At 42.1% G+C, this 21,244-nt stretch overlaps 1 protein-coding gene across 1 annotated transcript in view; it reads right to left on the bottom strand.

The window, feature by feature from the left end:
• Positions 1 to 2,826: 2,826 nt before the first annotated feature.
• The window catches only part of LOC142948407 (deoxynucleoside triphosphate triphosphohydrolase SAMHD1-like), a 29,494-nt gene continuing 11,076 nt past the window's right edge, over positions 2,827 to 21,244 (bottom strand). The window contains exons 5-15 of the mRNA XM_076090429.1: positions 19,610 to 19,686; positions 17,352 to 17,468; positions 16,867 to 17,018; positions 16,634 to 16,742; positions 15,380 to 15,471; positions 15,120 to 15,235; positions 13,286 to 13,425; positions 11,192 to 11,269; positions 8,859 to 8,963; positions 8,627 to 8,733; positions 2,827 to 2,881 (exon numbers count right to left, since the gene is read on the bottom strand). Coding sequence (XP_075946544.1) covers positions 2,827 to 2,881; positions 8,627 to 8,733; positions 8,859 to 8,963; positions 11,192 to 11,269; positions 13,286 to 13,425; positions 15,120 to 15,235; positions 15,380 to 15,471; positions 16,634 to 16,742; positions 16,867 to 17,018; positions 17,352 to 17,468; positions 19,610 to 19,686 — 1,148 coding nt within the window. The remainder of the gene's footprint in view (positions 2,882 to 8,626; positions 8,734 to 8,858; positions 8,964 to 11,191; positions 11,270 to 13,285; positions 13,426 to 15,119; positions 15,236 to 15,379; positions 15,472 to 16,633; positions 16,743 to 16,866; positions 17,019 to 17,351; positions 17,469 to 19,609; positions 19,687 to 21,244) is intronic.

Below are 21,244 nucleotides of genomic sequence, written 5' to 3' on the forward strand. Positions count from 1 at the left end.
TGAATAGTAGGCAGATCCAACAGGTGCATCTATAGCTTACCCAAGGCTCGACACCAACACTTGCCCTGGGCCAGTTAACTCTGTTAGGGCAAGTGGAGTTCCTCATGCAGTTGTGCAATTGGGCAGGTAAATAAATGTGCTCTTTATTAGGGGCTGATATTCAGTCAAATACGCACTCAGGAGATTGGCCTCAGTGCTTTCTATTCACCGATCCCTTAAATGCTGCATTATAAACAACAAATCAGTTGAAATTGGCAAGAGGAGAGCTAACGTTAGCTGTTGCAGCACAGTCCTGTTTGGCTATAAAATACAATTTAAGTAAAATTTAAATTTAAAAAAAGCAAAAAACTAATAGCAACAGTGTCAAAAACTAGGTAGTTCCCACATGATATATAATTTAATGTAGCTGTTATATGCAGCTGTTCTCGTTGCTGTAATGTCAGAAGCCTCAACAGCTGACATCAGAAATGTGATCTAACTGGGCTGAGTGGTTTTCTTAGCGTCATCGACATGATCTCACCTTATTTCTGGGCCAAGGTCCAGCTGGTGACAGTGAGGATCCAAATGCAGATAACTGAGCAGTTCAGCGTTTATAATGGCAAAAAAAAGAAAGAAAAGAAAGATACAAAAGCTCAAAGAAGCGTGAGGTGGGCCAGGAAGTCAGTACAAACAGGCAAAAACAGGCAAGTTTCAAAAACAGGCAGGTAACATGTTGTTGGGATCTGACCCTGCTCTCCTGGCTGGCTGGGACCCTCACATGTGTTTTTCCAAACAAAGGAGCATCCATGCTCCTCCCTTTCCACAAAGTTGATAAAACAGGGTCTGATAAAACGCCAAGCCGGATGACCACACCCCCCAGCTCCGGCCAAAACCTGATGCTGGTCCCTCATTGGCCAAGAAAGGGCCTGGCACTGGTTGTGCCACCTGGTTTATAAGCCCCAGCACAGCTAGAATCGCCCTCTTCACTCCGGACTCCTCCAGGTGACAAGAAGATCCACAAGGCTCTTCCGTCCAGACATGCTGATGTGAGGAGGTCCACAAGGCCTCTTCCCTCCGGACCTCGTCCTGGCAACAAGAAGATTCACGAGGAACCGCGGCCTCATAAAATCCTATCAGGTCACATGCAACATTCGCTGGTCGAACAGACTGTGTTTTAATTTGAGTTTTGGATCCTGTAGTGCGAGAACGAATAACTTCTATGCCCCGGTCTCCCACCCTTTTTGTGTACACACCGCCGGCAGAAGGACGATTAACAATCTTTCCTCGCCGAAGATTTCCGGGAAGGACGACCCAAACCTCGTCCCTCAGCCGAAGTTAAAAAGCACTCTCTGCTGAGAGGAGATAGAGTCTGCGCCAGCCAGCCCCGAGGCCGCGCCACCGAGAGCCCTCATCTCTCGAGGACTGACTGATCCCCACCACGGGAAACGTACCCTACCGAACGAAGCTTCTACAAGTAAGAGTTACTGGTATCTGGGCCTAGCTTAGCTTAGCTTAGCATTAGCTTAATTTAGCCTATTCGTTATGTCGTTGTTATTCCTGTATCTTGTTACGTTAAGTTACTGTCGTGTTATAACGTGTTATTGCGCAAGCATCGCGGACCACGGAGTCCCGTTATATTGTGTATTTCCTGCTTTAACTGTTTGCATTAGATCCGTCGCTGCTAGTGGATGTGGAGGTTGTGATCTTATCACTTTAAAGACTAAAACCACGGTGGCCGAGCCTCATCTCGCCGACCGAGGTTCGGGTGATAAGAAAGCAACACTCGCACCTCACCGCAGTGATAAAGATCTGTTTGTTTTGGGGATTATTTTATTTTGTTTGGTTTTATTCTCTCTCCTTTAAATCGGCTCTGTGAGTGAAATTTAGAACCGCAACTATCACCGTACAAGCGTGACCGGTCGGTTCAGAATCCGACCGCAGAGTTTACGAGTGATCAGCTGTTCCTCACATTCTCACTGCAGCGCCGAGCACCGCGCTCAGAGCTCCGCTCTCTTTCTCTCTCTCCCTCTCTTCCTACTAACCCGCATACACATACGTAGTTAGATTCACTGATTTTTGTTGAATATCTCAGACACGTAAGGTTACGTAATCTATTGTCTCAACCCACAGTGTGCGTCGCCCCACGTGGTTACAAGCGTAGCCCCTCGTAGCCATTTTGGTCGGAGGTCTCTAGACTCCGCCATCTTTGCTTGTAGGCTTACACGCCCCTTTTTAGATTACTCCCCTTTTACTGTTCGAGTAGTCCCCCCCCCCCCCCCCTTTCTCCACACACACGTACATATATCTATATACATATCCTTACCCCACTTTATTCATTTGACTTTAGGTATTAGACATATAATTGTATGATAGTGTTTGTTGATTTTGATATTACTTGATTTGATCATTTATTATTTTTGATTTAATAAACTGTTATATTTTTAAAGAGCAGTCGTCTGTGATTACTTGTGCATATGTGTGTAATAATAACTGGATGTAGTGGCCTGTGCTCGAACTTAAACCTTCACTCTCACTCCAAACGTGTAATAGAATTCAGACTATTAATATCGTGAGTGAACACTAATTATGAGACTTAGTTTATAGTTTGGTTATTGGTCCCTGTCCGCAGGGTGATGCCCCGTTCTTATTAGTAATTACTAATTAGCTTATTGATGTTAATAACTCCATTGATGTTGATAGTTTAGTTTCATATTTGCTGATAACCAAACACGCTCCTTTACGTTCCCAATAATGTTAAAGAATGCAGATAACAAACCTACGGAGCCTGGAAAAGTCATGAGGCCTTACTTTGACGATCTGGAAGGGAATGAATGGAACTGGGCCGGTTTATGTGGCGAGAGGCTGATGAGGGAATGAGATGCAGGTGGGGAAGGCCAGGCAACTGAGCAGATGGGGGAGGTGGGAACAGGTGTGTCGTTAGGCGGGGTCGGTCAGGTGACGTGGGAGAGGAGGGAAACTCCGAGGTGGTTTTGGGGAATAGGCCTTATTTCAGGGAAGACATTTTGACACGTCACATTCGGAAAAAAGCACAGGCGTAAATAATTAAATGAAGGACTCAATTCCATTTAGCTGTTTTGATTTCAGGTTCTTGGTATGCTCGCTCCGTAGAAATAGAATAGGGGTGGAGCAGACAATTCCACCCATTCAACTCAACAGGATGGTCAGAGGGGTCGGCCGTTTTTATGTTACCGTTGCATCTTTTGTAGCGGGCTAACTTCAGTATTAACTAAACTGTCAGATGAGTGACAACTTTGTTTGGCTCATTTTCTGTTATTGACAAGCTAGCTAGCTAACTAGCGGACAGCAGGCTAGTTAGCTAGCTTGCTAACACCCCCGTGCTTTAATGCTACACTGGTTACAGAAAATTTGTGGTTTTCCACCAAACCACAAACCCAAATCAAGGACTCAGATACAGCATGTGTGGGTAATGAAGGATTTCTCCATCGTAATGCTACTGTTCACTAACTGCCTGACTCCCAGTAATCAGCATAAAAAAGCAGTGAAGTCTGTGGTAAGAACTTGAGGGAGGTGTGGACCGGGATGAAGCAGATAACTGGCTTCAAGGTTGGAGGGAGACAACCAGGGGGCTCCCTGGAGAGGGCCAGTGAGCTAAACTGTTTCTTCAATAGGTTTAGTTCACATCCCTCATCTGTGTCCTTCACACACCACACCTCACAAACATCTCTGCTGCCTCCCCTCTCTGTCCCCCCAGGTGAGCTGCATGGACACAGAGCCCTCAACATCAAAGGGCACCACTGACCCCATGACCACCCTCCCCCCTCTCTCTGTGACGACTGGCCAGGTTAGGAGACACCTGCAGATACTCCACCAATGCAAGGCTGCAGGACCTGATGGCATCAGCCCCAGGGTCCTGAAGACCTGCGCCACCCAGCTGTTTAATGTTCTGCAACACCTCTTCAACCTGAGCCTGAAGCAGGAGGAAGTCCCGGTGCTGTGGAAGACATCATGCCTGGTTCCTGTTCCTAAGAAGACGACTCCATCTGGCCTCAACGACTTCCCACCCGTTGCCCTCACATCTCATGTGATGAAGGTGCTGGAGAGGCTGGTCTTGGCCCACCTCCGACCGCAGGTGAAATCATCACTGGACCCTCTGCAATTTACATACCAGCCTCATGTGGGAGTGGACGACGCCATCATCTACCTGCTGCAACGAGCTCAGTCGTACCTGGATGGATCCGGTGGCTCTGTGAGAATCACTTTCTTTGATTTCTCCAGTGCATTCAACACCATCCGACCACTGCTGCTGAGTAGGAAGGTGCGGGTGGTGGGAATTAACGCGTCCACCGTTTCCTGGATCACTGACTACCTTACAGGCAGACCACAGTTTGTCCGACTGGGCCGTGTGCTGTCTGATACGGTGGTCAGTGATACTGGAGCCCCACAGGGAACTGTCCTGTCTCCCTTCCTGTTCACCTTATACACCACTGACTTCCAGTACAACTCAGGGTCATGCCATCTGCAGAAGTTCTCTGATGACTCTGCAGCGGTCGGGTGTATAAGGGATGGACGGGAGGAGGAGTACAGGGCAGTAGTGGAGGACTTTGTAGAGTGAGCGGTAGAAATCACCTGTGTCTGAAAGGGACCAAGACCAGAGAGATGGTGGTCGACTTCAGGAGGAAGACGACGGCTCCACAACCGGTGAGAGTTCTGGGAGAGGATGTGGACATGGTGGAGGAGTACAAGAAGGGGATGAGTCGACTCTTCTTCTTGATCTGCCCACTGCTATAAGTCTCTATAACAAATCACCTCTGGCCAAATCAATCACACAATTTTAACACTGTTACACTGTTTGTTTGTTAAATCTTTGCACTATTGTTTAGTTAGTTAATTTAATATTTTTTTATTTTATTGTATATATTGTGCAATTGTTTTATATTTAATATTTTACTGTTATTTTTATTGCTTTGCTCTACCTGTACCTATAAATCCTGCTGTAGCAAAAAATTCCCCATTGCAGGGTTAATAAAGTAACTATTTTATCTAATCTAATTTAGAGTCAAACAGACCATAAAGCAGGGTATGATTTAGGGCGGGGCTACACAGTGATTGACAGGTCTCTACCACAGCGACAGACCCTGCTGCAGTAAAATGAGAGCTTAGATAAGTGAAAGATTGTAAAAGTTACCTAAACTTAAATTAACTATGAATTGTTGCAGTTTTAATAGGTGGTAATATGCGTGAATATTTTTATTATTAATTCTATAGACTGTCGTGTGTGTGTGTGTGTGTGTGTGTGTGTGTGTGTGTGTGTGTGTGTGTGTGTGTGTGTGTGTGTGTGTGTGTGTGTGTGTGTGTGTGTGTGTGTGTGTGTGTGTGTGTGTGTGTGTGTGTGTGTGTGTGTGTGTGTGTGTGTGTGTGTGTGTGTGTGTGTGTGTGTGTGTGTGTGTGTGTGTGTGTGTGTGTGTGTGTGTGTGTGTGTGTGTGTGTGTGTGTGTGTGTGTGTGTGTGTGTGTGTGTGTGTGTGTGTGTGTGTGTGTGTGTGTGTGTGTGTGTGTGTGTGTGTGTGTGTGTGTGTGTGTGTGTGTGTGTGTGTGTGTGTGTGTGTGTGTGTGTGTGTGTGTGTGTGTGTGTGTGTGTGTGTGTGTGTGTGTGTGTGTGTGTGTGTGTGTGTTCATTGCACGATGTTTCTGCATAGATCCTGTGACTTGGATCACCTCATTATTTTTGCAGGACTCCATTCACATTTGAACATTTTCTTCACAAAAGGTTTTTCTTTGACAACACAATCCATTGTTGAAATATTTAGCAGAAGCATCGTCACAGCTGAAAAACACGTGTATGATTACATCTGCTGCAGGACGACATAAGCTGCACAAGGACACACAAGAAAGATAAGAATAGTTTTATTTCAGGTCAACCCGTCACAATAAGATACAGTAGAAAGGTTGTAATAACCTTTAATTGGTTTCCCTTTACAGCCCCATTACATATTATTTATCCAATACATTTTCACACCAACAGCAAAACACAACAATACCCAAAGTTTGTCTTCACCACATGCATACCCATGATTACATTAAAGGCCAGTTGATCTATATCATAAGAGTACAGTGAGAAACAGATATATGATGTAATCATAATAGTAATATTAATCATAATTCATATTTCATATTGATAGATTAAATACAAAGTGCTTCCCCAGAGCCAGTTTCAAAAGATAGAATCGTTCAAATCGTTGGCACCAATAAAAGATTTAAAAACAAGTGAATAAGTAACAATAAATGCAGTCGGTGAGGAGAGATATACAGAATGATAAGTACGTTGGAACCACAACAAACACCAAAACAACCTTCAATCAAACATCACTCAGAGTCAAAATAATATCTAGTCAGATTAACACATTAACTCACACGATTAACATAAAAACCAAACACCTCTAAATATTTAAAATCCCTCAACCAAAAGCTAAATGTTCACTTTGTTGGTGTGACCGTGAGCTGAATGATGATTTAACAGAATTACTCAACGGCCGGCTTCTGGTGTTATTCAGCACTGATTCTGTTTTAAACGTGATGTAATAATCAGCTGCAGATGGAGAAGTGAGCCTCAATAAAGCTGAGTCAAGATGACTCAACCAAAACAAAGGTATGTGTATGATATTCAACAGGGCTTTAATATGTAATAATGATCCTCATTACTCTTAAATCATTCGTTTTTGGAGAAAAATGGTGTAAAATGTTTTTAGAGACCTCAAGATTTAGGCTGTGCTCTTTAACATGCTCCCCTTGTTGAGTGTCTTAATAACAATCAACCATGATGACTATCAGGGAGGAATGGCTTTCTTTTACCAAATTTAATCTTCATTTTCCAAAACTGCTTCATTCATTGTTTTGGATATTTCCTCCTGGGTGGGCTCGGGTCTTCCTCTGTGTCCTACAGCATCTAAATAAAGAGAAAAGTGCATCAGTATCAGGAACAAGAGCAGAGTGAGACATCACTGAAGCAGAAACTAGACTGAGCTGGTGCTGAGATGATTTGTCGATTGACAAAAAATGAACAAATTTACGAATAATTAGTCAAACAACAGCCTTGTGTGAAAGTGAAGGAACATTGGTCGGATAAAACAAGCTGTATGAGACCTTGGACTTTAGTTCATTGTTATTTTCCCTCTTCTCTTACTTCTATAGACTTAACTATATATGAGTCAACTGAGAAAATAATCATTAAGACAAATATTAATTAGCAGCAGAACTGGACAACACTAAGTGTTGATCCAAGATCAAAGAGCTCTGACAAGATGTGATATGATTAATCTCTCCTTCCCTCCTCACGTCCCCATCCTTATACTCGTACTTTAAATATATAATACTATATTTAACAGCCTGAATCTAAATATTACCTTAAAATTTGGCCAGTGGCGGCTGGCCAATAGAGGGCCATGGGGCCTGGCCCCACCTTGAGCCACACAAAAAAAAAAAATTATAATAATCATAAATTATACAAATTGTCAATATTTGTGTTTTTGAACTATGGAATGTACCCAATAATATGTGTAAAATATGATATCTGTGCAAAATATATGCTTTTCCTGCTCGTGCTCTCCGCCTGTGTGCACGACACGTCTCAGAACGCACAGCTAGGGGGGCCAAATCGTTTTGGCCCAAAAGAGGCGGGTCTATGAAGCAGTTTAGCCAATAGCTGATTAAAGATATAAATAAGTGACATACAAATTAGCCAATCAGCGCCCTCAAATAGATTCAGTGTGGGGCCAAGACGATTCTGTCCCCCTAGCTGCGCGTTCTCGTCAGGAGAAGTCTCTACAGGCGAGCGCGAGCGCTACTCCTCCAAGTCTCGTTTGAGAGGAGAACTTTGGCGGAGATTCTGCAGACCAAAGAACTGATATCAGATCAGCCTGACCTCACAATCAGACAGCAGACTAGCGGGAAAGGGAAGCAGTACATGAAGCTTCTGTACTAGCTGAACACCAGACAGGTTTGGCTAGCTGCATGACGTCATGCTAATAACTTATTTAGCTTTTTAAAACAACGGGGACAGATCCAGCACGGACAGTTAGGGAGTGAGGGATGAGGAAGTAAGGAAACATGAGAACACCAGGGTAGAGAGTGAGGGATGAGGAGGTAAGGAAACATGAGAACACCAGGGTAGGGAGTGAGGGATGAGGAGGTAAGGAAACATGAGAACACCAGGACACACATGGAGAACTCTGTCAAGCTACATATTAGACAAAGTGAACATCTTGTCTTCTACATAGTTGTCCTCAGTCTCATCTGCTTAACTTGGTCATGGAGACATCAACATGTAACTGAGATGTTAAATTAACAGTGAAAACTCATCATAGCTTAATTTAACATCAGTATTCATAATTACACTTCATGTTTACTTCTCCTGATCTTTACCTCCTATAACAAGGTCCATAGGGGCATCTCAATAAATACACATGTTCTATTATATTATATGTTATTTACTGCTTATTTTCGTGTTGGAATAAATGTTAAATATTTAACTGCAAAGTAGTAATGCGTGTTTAATACTTTCATTTTTTTGCATTAAATCATACTGGGATGTTTGCTGAAATTGATAGGATGGCCCTACCTAGAACATGTTCCACCAGCCGCCACTGAATTTGGCCTTTTGTTTTTCCCACCACGTGTCCATGTGCTCGTAGGCTTTCGTCACACTTGCTTCATCAGTGTTCTTGTAGTAAACCCTGATCAGCTTCTCAGAGCAGTATTTCGGGTGAAACACGGACTTCTGAGAAAAATGAAAGCAGTATACATTAGAGAATAATGACATAACAGAGGAGGCCTTATAAAGAAAGACACACAAGATAATGCCACGATAGATTAAGATTGAAACTGTTGTGGTGTAGTTCTGACCTGGTGTTCGGGGAGCCTGTTTGCTACATCAGGGTTTCTCTTATTGTAGAACCGCATCTCATCGATGGGGTCCTCGCTTTTCATCCCATAGTCAAATTTAACGATCTAAAAGAGACAGAAGACAGATGCCTGTTTTTACTTTCTCATGTAAATTATACCAATGAAGGAAGGCAACATCTCACAAATATAAATGATAATTCAAGATTTTAAGAAAAGTGAAGTGTAGCAGGGGAAATTACCAGTTTAAACCTATAACATAATAATCACTTCATGTTATGAAGGAATAATAAAAGCTTTATTATTATGTTCTGTTTTATGCTGTAAAATGGAAAACAAGAGAAAGAACAAGAGTAGAAAGGACATGTTTCTGTGCAAATTTGACTAGTACAAAATAAAATGTCAGTTGTTGTGGGTTTGTAAAGTGATGTTGCAGCTCTGGAGACGAATGGCTAGCTAGTAAGCTAGTTAGCTTGTCCATCTCTGGAGCGGTGAGTGAGGCGGTTCTTCTCATTTTCTGTAACCAGTGTAGCACCTGTTCCAACCAACCCCTATTTTGGAGCAAAACCGCCTAAAATGACATACCCAAATTAAAATGGCTGTAGCTTCTGAACCACTCTGACTATATGCATCGATGAGGTCTTGCTAGAAAGAAACCCCCCTAAGGTTCCTTGTGGAAGTGTCAGAAAACCTGTAGGTCATACAGAAACAGAGCAGTGGGCCTTTGAAGTCAGTAACAATTGAAGATTTTTGTCCGCCTAAAATAAAAAAGTATCTTTCAGTATAAATAACTGCCTGTGGCTGTATCTATGCAGGTAAATGACAGTATAGGGCTGTAACTACACTATCAGTGAACAGCTGCCTCAAATTTGAAGAAGATTGGACAAAGTATGACCATTCTACAGTGTTTCTTCCATGAAGAGATCCAGGCGGAGCTCTAAAAGGATATTTGGAGACCCAAATGGACACATGGTAACCAAATGATATTCTGACACACTAAAGGTGTTTCTCCCTTTATATTTTGATATTATATTATTTTCCTTTTATTTTTAGCCTTTGCAAATTGCAAAAACTATGTATATATGGTCGAAGACGTGGTATGTAAGTAGCAGACTTGCTGTGCGTAATGGCCAAGACCGAGCACACGACCGAGTATGCGGGTAGTTCATTTACGCAAGGTTATACGTTGGTTTACGGCTTACGTAAGAAACAGTTAAGGTTTGCACTATAAATACTAGGGTTTTATGAAGGCACTAGTTCCATGGTAACATCCGCTAGCACATTGTCGGGTCTGTAATGTGTCTTTTTCCGTCGAAATGCTGCAAGATCCGACTTGCAGCGGTTTTGGCGACTTTAGACAGTGTGTGTATGGGCTCCTTTTGTGAAAAATCCATAAGAAATGAAAGAAAATCGATGTTTTCTTTGCAAAGATGAGGATTTAGGGCATGCTGGGATACCAAACACGGCCATGTTTTGTGACGTATTTTGCGTAAGCAAGCCGTAGGAACAGAAGGGGATCGAGGACGCCGGCGTCCTCGCGGAGTTGAACAAGTTTTAAAGCATGGTGGAATTATCAAGCTAGCTAACTAGCCAGCTGTCTGTTAGTTAGCTATCTTGCTAATGCCACCATGCTTTAATGCTACACTGGTTACAGAAAATGAGCGAACACAGCTGTCACTCATCTGTTGATAGCAGTGTGTTTTTATGTATCAAGTGTGTGGATGAAGCATCAAGTTAAGTTGTACTCGTTAACTCTGTCTCTCTACGCTTCCTAACGTTTCTTCTCCACTGCTCGTTTTAGTTGTTAATACAAAACCTAAAGTTAGCTCGCTACAGCAATCACAATAACAACGGTCCAGCTTAAAAATGTTTGACTTTCTGACCATCCTGCTACGTTGATTTAAATGTGAATGTCTCTACTCTTCTTTTATTTCTATGGTTCTCACCTTGACTGAGTAAACATTGTGGGTGCAGTGACATATGAGCAGACAGGTCAGCAAAAAGATGCAATCAATAAAATGATGACTGGTGTAGTGATGTTTTTAAATGTAACTTATGATAGTCTGTTCGAGCCAATCGGAGAATTTCACACAATCTTCTAACCAATCGTGATGTTCCACCAACAGACATATGCAAAGTTTACAGATGGAAATAGAACGTTGTGAAATAGAACGTTGCTCAACATCTGGACAATATCTGTGACTGTTGTTGCTGTTGCTGATTGTTTTCTCTGCTTGCAAGTGTTGAGAATAAACCCTTAACATACATCTCTCTCTTGAGTTTATAGTACAAAATTCCCACCACATGAACTAAAAGTAATTGGACTAAAAACTCACGTCAACTTCAAAGTCCTTTGCTTTCAGTCCGTCCTTCTGACAGTCGGCCAATTCCTTTTCCCAACAACGTTTCATTTTCTTGGGGAGAGGAGAGAAAAGGTGAGTAGTGGGAGGGACAAGAGATTTGAAATGTGTTCCAACTTAACACATTTTACTCTGATCAACATGAAGCAGTTGAAATTGAAAACACTGTTTTGTCTCTCTGTCCACACTTTTCTCACCTACAGATTGAGCCACAGCTTATATACGTATAATAAATGTGTGAGTGTATGAGGCTCGTCACAGGGAGCAGGAGGGGACTGAAGGGAGGTTTAATGCGCTGGCACTCAACAGAGGGAGCAGCTGTGTCTGCAGCCCGTTCACAAGCAGGAGCTGTGTGGCTGTTAAGATGAGAGGACAGTTCAACTCTCTGTGATCATTCTAAATGTTGATATCAATGATGCAGCACAGCTGCTGTCATTAACAGTGTTTATGATGTGACTATAAGATCATGATTCTTCAGCCAGGATGTCTGTCCCACACCGTGCCAGATATCAGCTGTGATGCAGAGTTTGGTTGTTTGCCAACTGAGAGTATTAAGAGGTTCATTATTTTTCTTTTTTACTGATTGATATCTTACAAATCACATCGTAATAAACAGAAGATTAAGAAAAGTAGTTGAAGTAATTAGACTGAAAAACTCACCTCTACATCTTCTGGTGTCATGTTTTCCAATTTGATAATCATGGTCTTAGGGAGGGAGGGAGAAATTAAAGTTAAATGTAACTTTGTCTCTGTTTTCACTCTCTGTCCACAACAAAACAGCAATCATCACAAAACACCAGGCCCTGTTGCATAAAACTCTTTTTAGATTCACAACTAAAACTGAGCGTACACACAAAGACATGAATATCCACTGTTATCTATTAATAAATGCAGAAACGCTCTTATACATTCGTTTGCATATCAATATGTGTGGCCGCTTCAGCAGTCATTAGACCTGTCAAAGAGAAGAGCGGCAAAGAAAGTGCAATTTCAAAGATTGCGTCACATCAGCAAGGTTCTCCAACGGTGGCAGAGCAGCTGTCATTACACTAATTCATCACATATTTCTGTAAACCATCATCACGGGAAAATCACAATCATCAATATTAAACAATAAAAGGATGATCAATGATTCATAGAGCGTTTACTCTACAAAGGGTTAAACAATTCAGGATCAAATTAAACAATCAACAGGGAGATGATGCTCTAATGTAAAATGAAGTGATGAAATTCATCATATCACCTTCAGCTATCTCGGTTAAAACCTTGTGTATGATTGGTCTAAGTGTGTCTGTTAATACCAGTTCATGCTTGTGAAAAGACGTCTGCATGGATTTTTAAACTTAATAACTTTAACTTTATTTCAATGGTCTTATACATACAGGTACAAACATGAAATCTGACCTCTGCATTTAACCCATCCTAAGACGTTTAGGAGCAACTTGGGGTTCAGTGTCTTGCTCAAAAACCCTTCGACATGCGGACAGTACAATGCGGTATGGAACAGGCAACCTTCTGGTTAAATGTCAACCTGTAGATTGGATTTTGTGCGTACACATTATTTACACATTTGGCTCTTGACAGAGTAACCAGCTGTGTCTGTAGTCCGGTCACAGGCCTGACTAGATATGTTAGCTGTGATGCTCGGTGTTGTTGTTTGTCCTCTCACAACAGGACGTTTCACTGAGGGCAGAGGTTTCTGTGACAAAGTCTGAGGAATGCTCGGGTTTACATCCATGTCTGTCCAAAATGTCATCACTTCATCCTTTTATCCTGACACACATTAGTATGCAATTGTCATAATTAGCATAAGAATTATTCTATGATGGCCAGGTGAGGTCACAATAACCTTTGACCCCCAATATCTAATCAGTTCAACTTGATTCTACAACATCTAGTGGATTTGTGCGCCAAATTTGAAGAAATTTGAGAATGATATTCATGAGAATAGACCGGACCATCCACAGCTGCTGCCGGCGTGGAGGCATAAAAATAAAATCACGCTTAACCCTCAAGTGAAATTCATTACTTCTGTGGATTTGATGGACGCCAAAGGTGATACAGGCACACAATGACACTAGTGCGTACCTCGGTAGGCTTTCTTTCACCCAGAAACCTGGGGTGTTTTCGATCGACAACCTTCTTCAGAATGTCCTTCGCCTTGGCCAGCTCCGGTTTGGAAGAGTAGAGTATTTGTTCATACACTTGATCTACAGGTGAGTGAGAACAAACCAAAGAAAGGGTCACAAGATCATTCATAGTGTTACACAAATAAATAATTTACATCACAATCTGAGAGTCATAACTCAAAGAAATAAACAATATCAATGTGATAAAATTACTTTGACTTCATTCATTTGTTTTTAAATATAAAGAAAAGAACTTCATGATTAAACTTCAGCAAGTTGCTTCTACTCACAATTGCCCATTTGCCAAACTCAACTATCCAATAATACCAAAGCAACGTAACAGGGTACGGCAAGTTTGGGATCTCTCTCCGTGCTGAAGCGCTGTGCATCAGGCTTTAAGAAGAGCGTCTACAGTCTGGAGGGTTGTGTCTTTATTTAGTGCAAAAAGTGTAAGTGATGGATTAAATGTGCCTGCAATCATTAGCATGTCCAGCAAACTGGCTAACTCCCTGTAGCACTAGTGACTGACTGCAACGTCTAAAGTATTTCCCAAATGTATGGAAATGTGTATTTGTAGTTCCTAATGTATCAAAGCTCAGGATCGTGTTTACAGCTCAGTCCTGCTTTTTAATGGATTTGATCAAGTTTACATGAATTTTACACTCCAACAACCTTTAACCAAACTTAGTCCCTCAGGTAGCATTCAAAAAACAATGTTATATGCTCTGTGATGTTTTTAATCATTCAAATTTGTCTGGGTGGTTAAAAATACATTTTGTCTCAGGTGTGATAAACTCAGATCACATATGTATTCTAGCTTTACAGACTTTATCATAATTAAAAACACCGTCAAAAGGTTTAATATCACTGTTGGTGTAAAAAGAATAAATAAATAATAGCACAAGTGATAATACTGGCCGCAGTCTAACGGACATTGTTGGAGCCATAATGTAGTTTTGTTGTTTTCTTATGTCTTTGAGGGAAACATGGGGTGTGTACACATGCAGTCCTGACATTGAACAGTGGGTGGCACCTTAACCTGAATGTGCATATATGTAAGTGCCTGGTAATGAGGATCAGGTGTGTGTGTGTGGACGGGAAGCTAACAGTTTTTGACCGTGTCAAGGTGTCGTGTTATCGTGTCAACGAGTCGTGTCAAGGTATCGTGTCCATGTAAAGTATCCTGTATTCTGGTACGGTGTCAATATGTATTTAAATAAAAGGATCAACAGATCTAGAGAAAGACAGCGCAGTGGACATTAAATGTTTGTGGAACACGCGTCCGAACAAGTTCACCCGTTCGCCCCCGCCGTGACTTTAATATATAGAAATGGATATTTGTTAAAGTCACTACAGACATGTTTGGACAGTTGAGCATGTTTTGAAACTACTGTGTACTTTTAAAAAGTGTGTGCCAACACTCATACTACTAACATGCCGGAAACATATTTAGTGTGTCAAATGCAGTATGCTGAAAATACCAGGACGCTCTACTGCATCCGGTCTCATTTAGCTGTTGTAGCTGCTCTGACCCACAATCCCCGGTGCAGCAGATAAATGAGCTAGAGGGTCAAAGTTCAAAGTGAAATCTTATGATGAAGTAATATGTCCAATTGAATGCAATCTGAATGCAATAAGCTGCAGTTTGTAGAAAAAGTGAAAAGTATGTGATTTGGAACTCAGTGTTTGTATTTGTTGAACATGGCACAGATGGCGGTTCGTCTGCCCACTTCTCCCTGTGTCTTCATGTTAAAGACACAGCGGTGTCTACAGACCTGTCAGCTTGGTGTAGGCCTTCATGTCCTTGATGGCTGTGGAGAGAGTGAACATCTTCCCTCCAGAGCCTTTGATCTTGATGTGCTTGTCTGCTTCTACAAAGGCCTTTGTGATCCTGAATAATCACATCATCACTTTTTACAACATTCTGCTGCATAACATACAAGAGAGGGAATTATGAAGCAAATAAAATAAGCTACAGCAGAAAAAAGGTAAATGTTGTTATTAGAGTACCAACGGGGGAAAGGTAGCTACTCACATAGACTCTATGATGTTGTTCACGCTGTGCTGGCAAGCTTTTCTGTGGAGGGTGTATCTTAAGTGGTACAATTCGTACAGATTGTTCACCTCCTGTGGAGAGCATCACTTATAGTTTAGTCACAACTCATAACAATTGATTGCGGATCAAAATCTGATAAAATAAAAGCAGGGTCCACGTGGAAGTAATTATGGGTCAATATTTTGAGCTTGTGAAATGTTTCAGTAAAAACTCACTAATATAAGTTTGTGAACGTGTTACTATGTTATGCAGCTGTAGAAATACTTTGTGCGTGTGATTTTGCCGATTTCATATATTGTCCCAGAGGAATTTTAGAGAGAAACTCCATTCATTTCTTATAATGGACGCCTCGAAGAGCATTATCCGACTGACACCATGGTCACTTCTGGGCTTCTCACTGGTTTTATCATCACATCACCCCATCCTGGCTTCTCTCCACTGACTCCCTGTTTTAGAATTCCTGCTTGAAGAAGAGCTGTATGTTGTATGTGTAATGTAATGATGCGTTCACACCAAACGCAAAGCAAATTTTCGCGTCGTGTTACTTACGGGAGTTCGTCGGCTGTATGAACCCAAAATAAAACTGCAATAAACGGACACAAAAAGATGCCGAAATAACTACATAATGATGCCGATTTGTAAAAAGTCTGAATTCATGTTTTGTTAGTTCTCTCTGCAAGACGACAAGTAAACAACTTTTAAAATACTTATTTTCTGAATGGAGCTCCGGTGCTAGGCTAAGCTAACATTGTAGCAGCTTCATCACTCACAATAACGTCATATAGACGTAAATGGGGCAGAGTTTTCATTGTTTGTACCATATGGTTTATACACACACACATTTATACAGTTTGGTCCGGTCTCTACTAATATGAGGTGTGGTAGAGCTCTGGGTGAACACAGACGGCTACAGTATTTGTTTCCTGATTCAACAATGGCAGGACGGCAGTGATGACAGGAGGAGCATCTCAACGCTGATAGGTTATCGCGTCGCAGCGTCACGCCATTTTTTCGCCTGAGTTGAACAATTTCAACTCACACAAATGAGGCGAAGTTTGCGTTATGTCGTGTCGCCATTTCATGGTGTGAAAAAAATGTTTTACTGACAATCGTTGTCGGCCTAGATTAAGAGATCTATTAATGTGATCTGGAAGATTCACATTGATGCTTTCTAGTCACTTCTCTTGCTGTTTTAAAAACTGATCGAAAAAGAAGAAATTGCAAAGTCAGCACCTTGTCTCTTGTACAGATTTGCTTCTGCCCGTCCACCTCACACACTCTGGCAAACTTGATGAAGCGCAGATGGTCAAAGTTGTTCTGGATGCCCAGGTGGTGGGCGTCCCTGAGAAGAGAGAGTGAGGAAATATGAAATGAGAATGTTTCTTACGTTAAGATAATCCATTGTAATTCATCACTCTGCATCGCAAATTGTGAATTCTCTACAGTCGCCGTTCAACAAGCCCCACCTGGCAAGGTAGTCAAACTTGTCCACATCAACGCCATTTCTTTTGTTGGCCACGATTTCATAGAGGAAGGACTTGTCTTCTGGACGGCCTTTGTACGGCCACTGCTGAGATGACAGACAACAGCCTTCATCAAAACCTGCTTTATAGTCCAAGTATGTTCACGCATGCAAATAATGTAAATCTGGTTTCCAGTAGCTCTCCGTGATTTTACACACAAACATACATGAGGACAACAAAGCCTCAAAATAAACAAAAAATATGATCCTGAACATAACTGAGCTCGTTCAGATGGCCATGTGATCAGTTTTGTGGATCTCTGATCGATAAACTAGCAGTTCATTTCCCTGCTCAGGGAGAACAGGAGAACGTTGTCACTTTTTCCACGATAAAACCTGAATGATGCTACGGACGTATTTCACACACGTAGAACCGTCAGCTTCTACCTTCTGGCCTCGAGCTGCGACCGTGACCGGCGGTCCACCGATCAGCTCCTTGATGAAGTCCAGGTCCTGGGGCAGCACCAGGCGGTGCTGCTTCATCACCGGCTTCAGCTTGTTGTCAGCCACCAGGTAGTCAAACATGTCGAGAGAGGCCTTCTCATGCTGCAACACAAGAACACACTCGCGTTATTAATATGGGACATGTTTTAATGGTTTACAATTTAAAAATGAAAGCAGAATGACGAATTACTCAAATAGAAAGTGCTTATCTCAGCTGAAACACGACAATATATAAATGTTAACACGTCTTATCTCACATTTGCACGTCTGTGCTGATAACGAACATAATGACCGTGTGCCTTGTGGTTCTTATCAGAGGTACTTACAGTGGGTACGGAAAGTATTCAGACCCCTTTAAATTTGTCACTCTTTGTTTCATTGCAGCCATTTGCTAAAATCAAAAAAGTTAATTTTATTTCTCATTAATGTACACTCAGCACCCCATCTTGACAGAAAAAAACAGAAATGTAGAAATTTTTACAAATTTATTAAAAAAGAAAAACTGAAATATCACATGGTCATAAGTATTCAGACCCTTTGCTCAGTATTGAGTAGAAGCACCCTTTTGAGCTAGTACAGCCATGAGTCTTCTTGGGAATGATGCAACAAGTTTTTCACACCTGGATTTGGGGATCCTCTGCCATTCTTCCTTGCAGATCCTCTCCAGTTCCGTCAGGTTGGATGGTGAACGTTGGTGGACAGCCATTTTCAGGTCTCTCCAGAGATGCTCAATTGGGTTTAGGTCAGGGCTCTGGCTGGGCCAGTCAAGAATGGTCACAGAGTTGTTCCGAAGCCACTCCTTTGTTATTTTAGCTGTGTGCTTAGGGTCATTGTCTTGTTGGAAGGTGAACCTTCGGCCCAGTCTGAGGTCCAGAGCACTCTGGAAGAGGTTTTCTTCCAGGATATCTCTGTACTTGGCCGCGTTAATCTTTCCTTCAATTGCAACCAGTCGTCCTGTCCTGTCCTGCAGCTGAAAAACACCCCCATAGCATGATGCTGCCACCACCATGTTTCACTGTTGGGATTGTATTGGGCAGGTGATGAGCAGTGCCTGGTTTTCTCAACACATACCGCTTAGAATTAACGCCAAAAAGTTCAATCTTGGTCTCATCAGACCAGAGAATCTTATTTCTCATAGTCTGGGAGTCCTTCATGTGTTTTTTGGCAAACTCTATGCGGGCTTTCATATGTCTTGCACTGAGGAGAGGCTTCCGTCGGGCCACTCAGCCATAAAGCCCCGACTGGTGGAGGGCTGCAGTGATAGTTGACTTTGTGGAACTTTCTCCCATCTCCCTACTGCATCTCTGGAGCTCAGCCACAGTGATCTTTGGGTTCTTCTTTACTTCTCTCACCAAGGCTCTTCTTCCACGATTGCTCAGTTTGGCTGGACGGCCAGGTCTAGGAAGAGTTCTGGTCGTCCCAAACTTCTTCCATTTAAGGATTATGGAGGCCACTGTGCTCTTAGGAACCTTGAGTGCTGCAGAAATTCTTTTGTAACCTTGGCCAGATCTGTGCCTTGCCACAATTCTGTCTCTGAGCTCCTTGGGCAGTTCCTTCGACCTCATGATTCTCATTTGCTCTGACATGCACTGTGAGCTGTAAGGTCTTATATAGACAGGTGTGTGCCTTTCCTAATCAAGTCCAATCAGTTTAATTAAACACAGCTGGACTCCAATGAAGGAGTAGAACCATCTCAAGGAGGATCAGAAGAAATGGACAGCATGTGAGTTAAATATGAGTGTCACAGCAAAGGGTCTGAATACTTATGACCATGTGATATTTCAGTTTTTCTTTTTTAATAAATTTGCAAAAATTTCTACATTTCTGTTTTTTCTGTCAAGATGGGATGCTGAGTGTACATTAATGAGAAATAAAATTAACTTTTTTAATTTTAGCAAATGGCTGCAATGAAACAGAGTGAAAAATTTTGTCTCGTGAGGTCATCGTTGACCACGTGTTCATGACGTCAGATTAAAGTCGGGATCAAGTCGGACACAAATCTAACCAGCATGCATTGAGCGGCGATCGCTGGTGATCGATTCTGAGCAGGACTGGCTCATCTCCAACGAGCCTATTGACGTTAGATTCAGGCAGATACATTGGTCTCTGGTGATTGGTTCACAAAAACACCAACACTGAACCATCGACAACAGAGACCCAGAATCCCACTCCTCTCCCGAGTGAGCTCGACTCCTTTGGCTCAACGACGCTGTGATTTCAACGGTTATTTTGTGGTTTCTTACCGTCCATTCCTTCCATTCCTTTTCTGGATGTGCTTTGTGGATGAACTTTTCAAATGAATGGGAAAAAGGCCCATGTCCTAGATATGGATAAAAAAATAAGAGTTAATTTGCAAAAAACATAAAAAAACAACAATATCAAACTGGTGTTGGGTTATTCATGTAAAATGTGTGTACTGGTAGTTGGAGAGGTGCCAGTTCATCTCCTGGGCAAGACCTCTAACTTCTCTCTCCCTGTGTGTGTGTGTGTGTGTGTGTGTGTGTGTGTGTGTGTGTGTGTGTGTGTGTGTCGTCAGGGCCTGCAAGGCCTTCTCTGCTGGCCTAAACAGAATCACAAAGTTATATCTATTTTATAATTTAATAATGTTTCTAAAATACACTACATGTATTATAATTTATAAAAATATTTTTCCCATTATCTTATTTTCTCATTGCACAGCTACTGTCTTCCTCAGTTGCTCTGCTTCCAGTGCAGCTTGTTTTAAGTAGAGCTTTTATCCAATCAGATTTCACCTCTGTGTCTCTAGGTAAGAACAGAGGCAGAGGCCTGCAGAGTCTCAGGTGCATCCAGTGCAGATTAAAGTAAATGGGGACGATATTGTTGATTGTCATATTCTTCAACCAATCAGATCTTTAGTTTGACATGTTGGGCGTATTCTTTGACGTATCAGAGCCTGCTAGCCGGCCTATAATGACGTCAGCATAACGTGCAGCTCAGTGTCCATGTGCAGCTCTGCCGCGAGTGCAGAGTGCACTGTGATTGGTCAGTGGGCGAGCACGTGACTATCGCGAAACGAAACAGCAGAGGCTGTCGGGTAGTGAATCACATCAGACATGGGTCCCACAGCCAGACCAGCTGAGAACCACTGTCCTCCATGAGCGCAGAAAACATTATATTTTCCTGAATATAAGCTTCTGCATTTTCCAGATGCTCTAGTACTATTCAAACATATTGCAAGTCTCGTACCGAACGTTACGTACATTTAATAGGTACATAGTTACAGCCTTAGAAACTGATTACTGTGGCGCCATCATGTGGTTATAAGGTGGTATTTCAGCTGCAGGACAACAGTGAAGGCCCAGGTATAAAATGCATGGCCCGCCACTGGTGTGTGTGTGTGTGTGTGTGTGTGTGTGTGTGTGTGTGTGTGTGTGTGTGTGTGTGTGTGTGTGTGTGTGAGAAATATTTTTCCCTTCAATGATTAATAAAGTAATTATTTATTTGTAATCTGCTCCCATTAGCTGTTATCATTGTTCGCTAGTAATGCAAATCCAACATTCCGCATCATTACTTTCAGTAAAATGCTCCCTGGATTTAGACAAAACTCGACTAAAACTCGACTAAGCCAAGACAGGGAGCACCCCCCCCCCCAACTACACAGGAATGAGCCCGAAGTAAACTTTGAATACATTTCAACTATTTGCAATGCAAAATTAACTCTGAAGTATAAAAGGGTGGAGGAGGCAAAGCTCTGCCAGCAGTACGGTCTGCAACAGCATCGGTGTAGAAAGGATCAGTGAGGAGGGAGTCATGTTTAAATGAACCTCCTGAGGTGAGGGTGGGCTGTGATTGGTTGAGAGAAACAGATTGTGAAATGGTTCACATGAAAGTGTACATGTGAATGTATTTGTGTTGTC

The sequence above is a fragment of the Anarhichas minor genome, unplaced genomic scaffold (assembly GCF_050575085.1).
Source record: "Anarhichas minor isolate MPS153535 unplaced genomic scaffold, ASM5057508v1 ptg000003l, whole genome shotgun sequence".
Classification (NCBI taxonomy): Eukaryota; Metazoa; Chordata; class Actinopteri; order Perciformes; family Anarhichadidae; genus Anarhichas; species Anarhichas minor.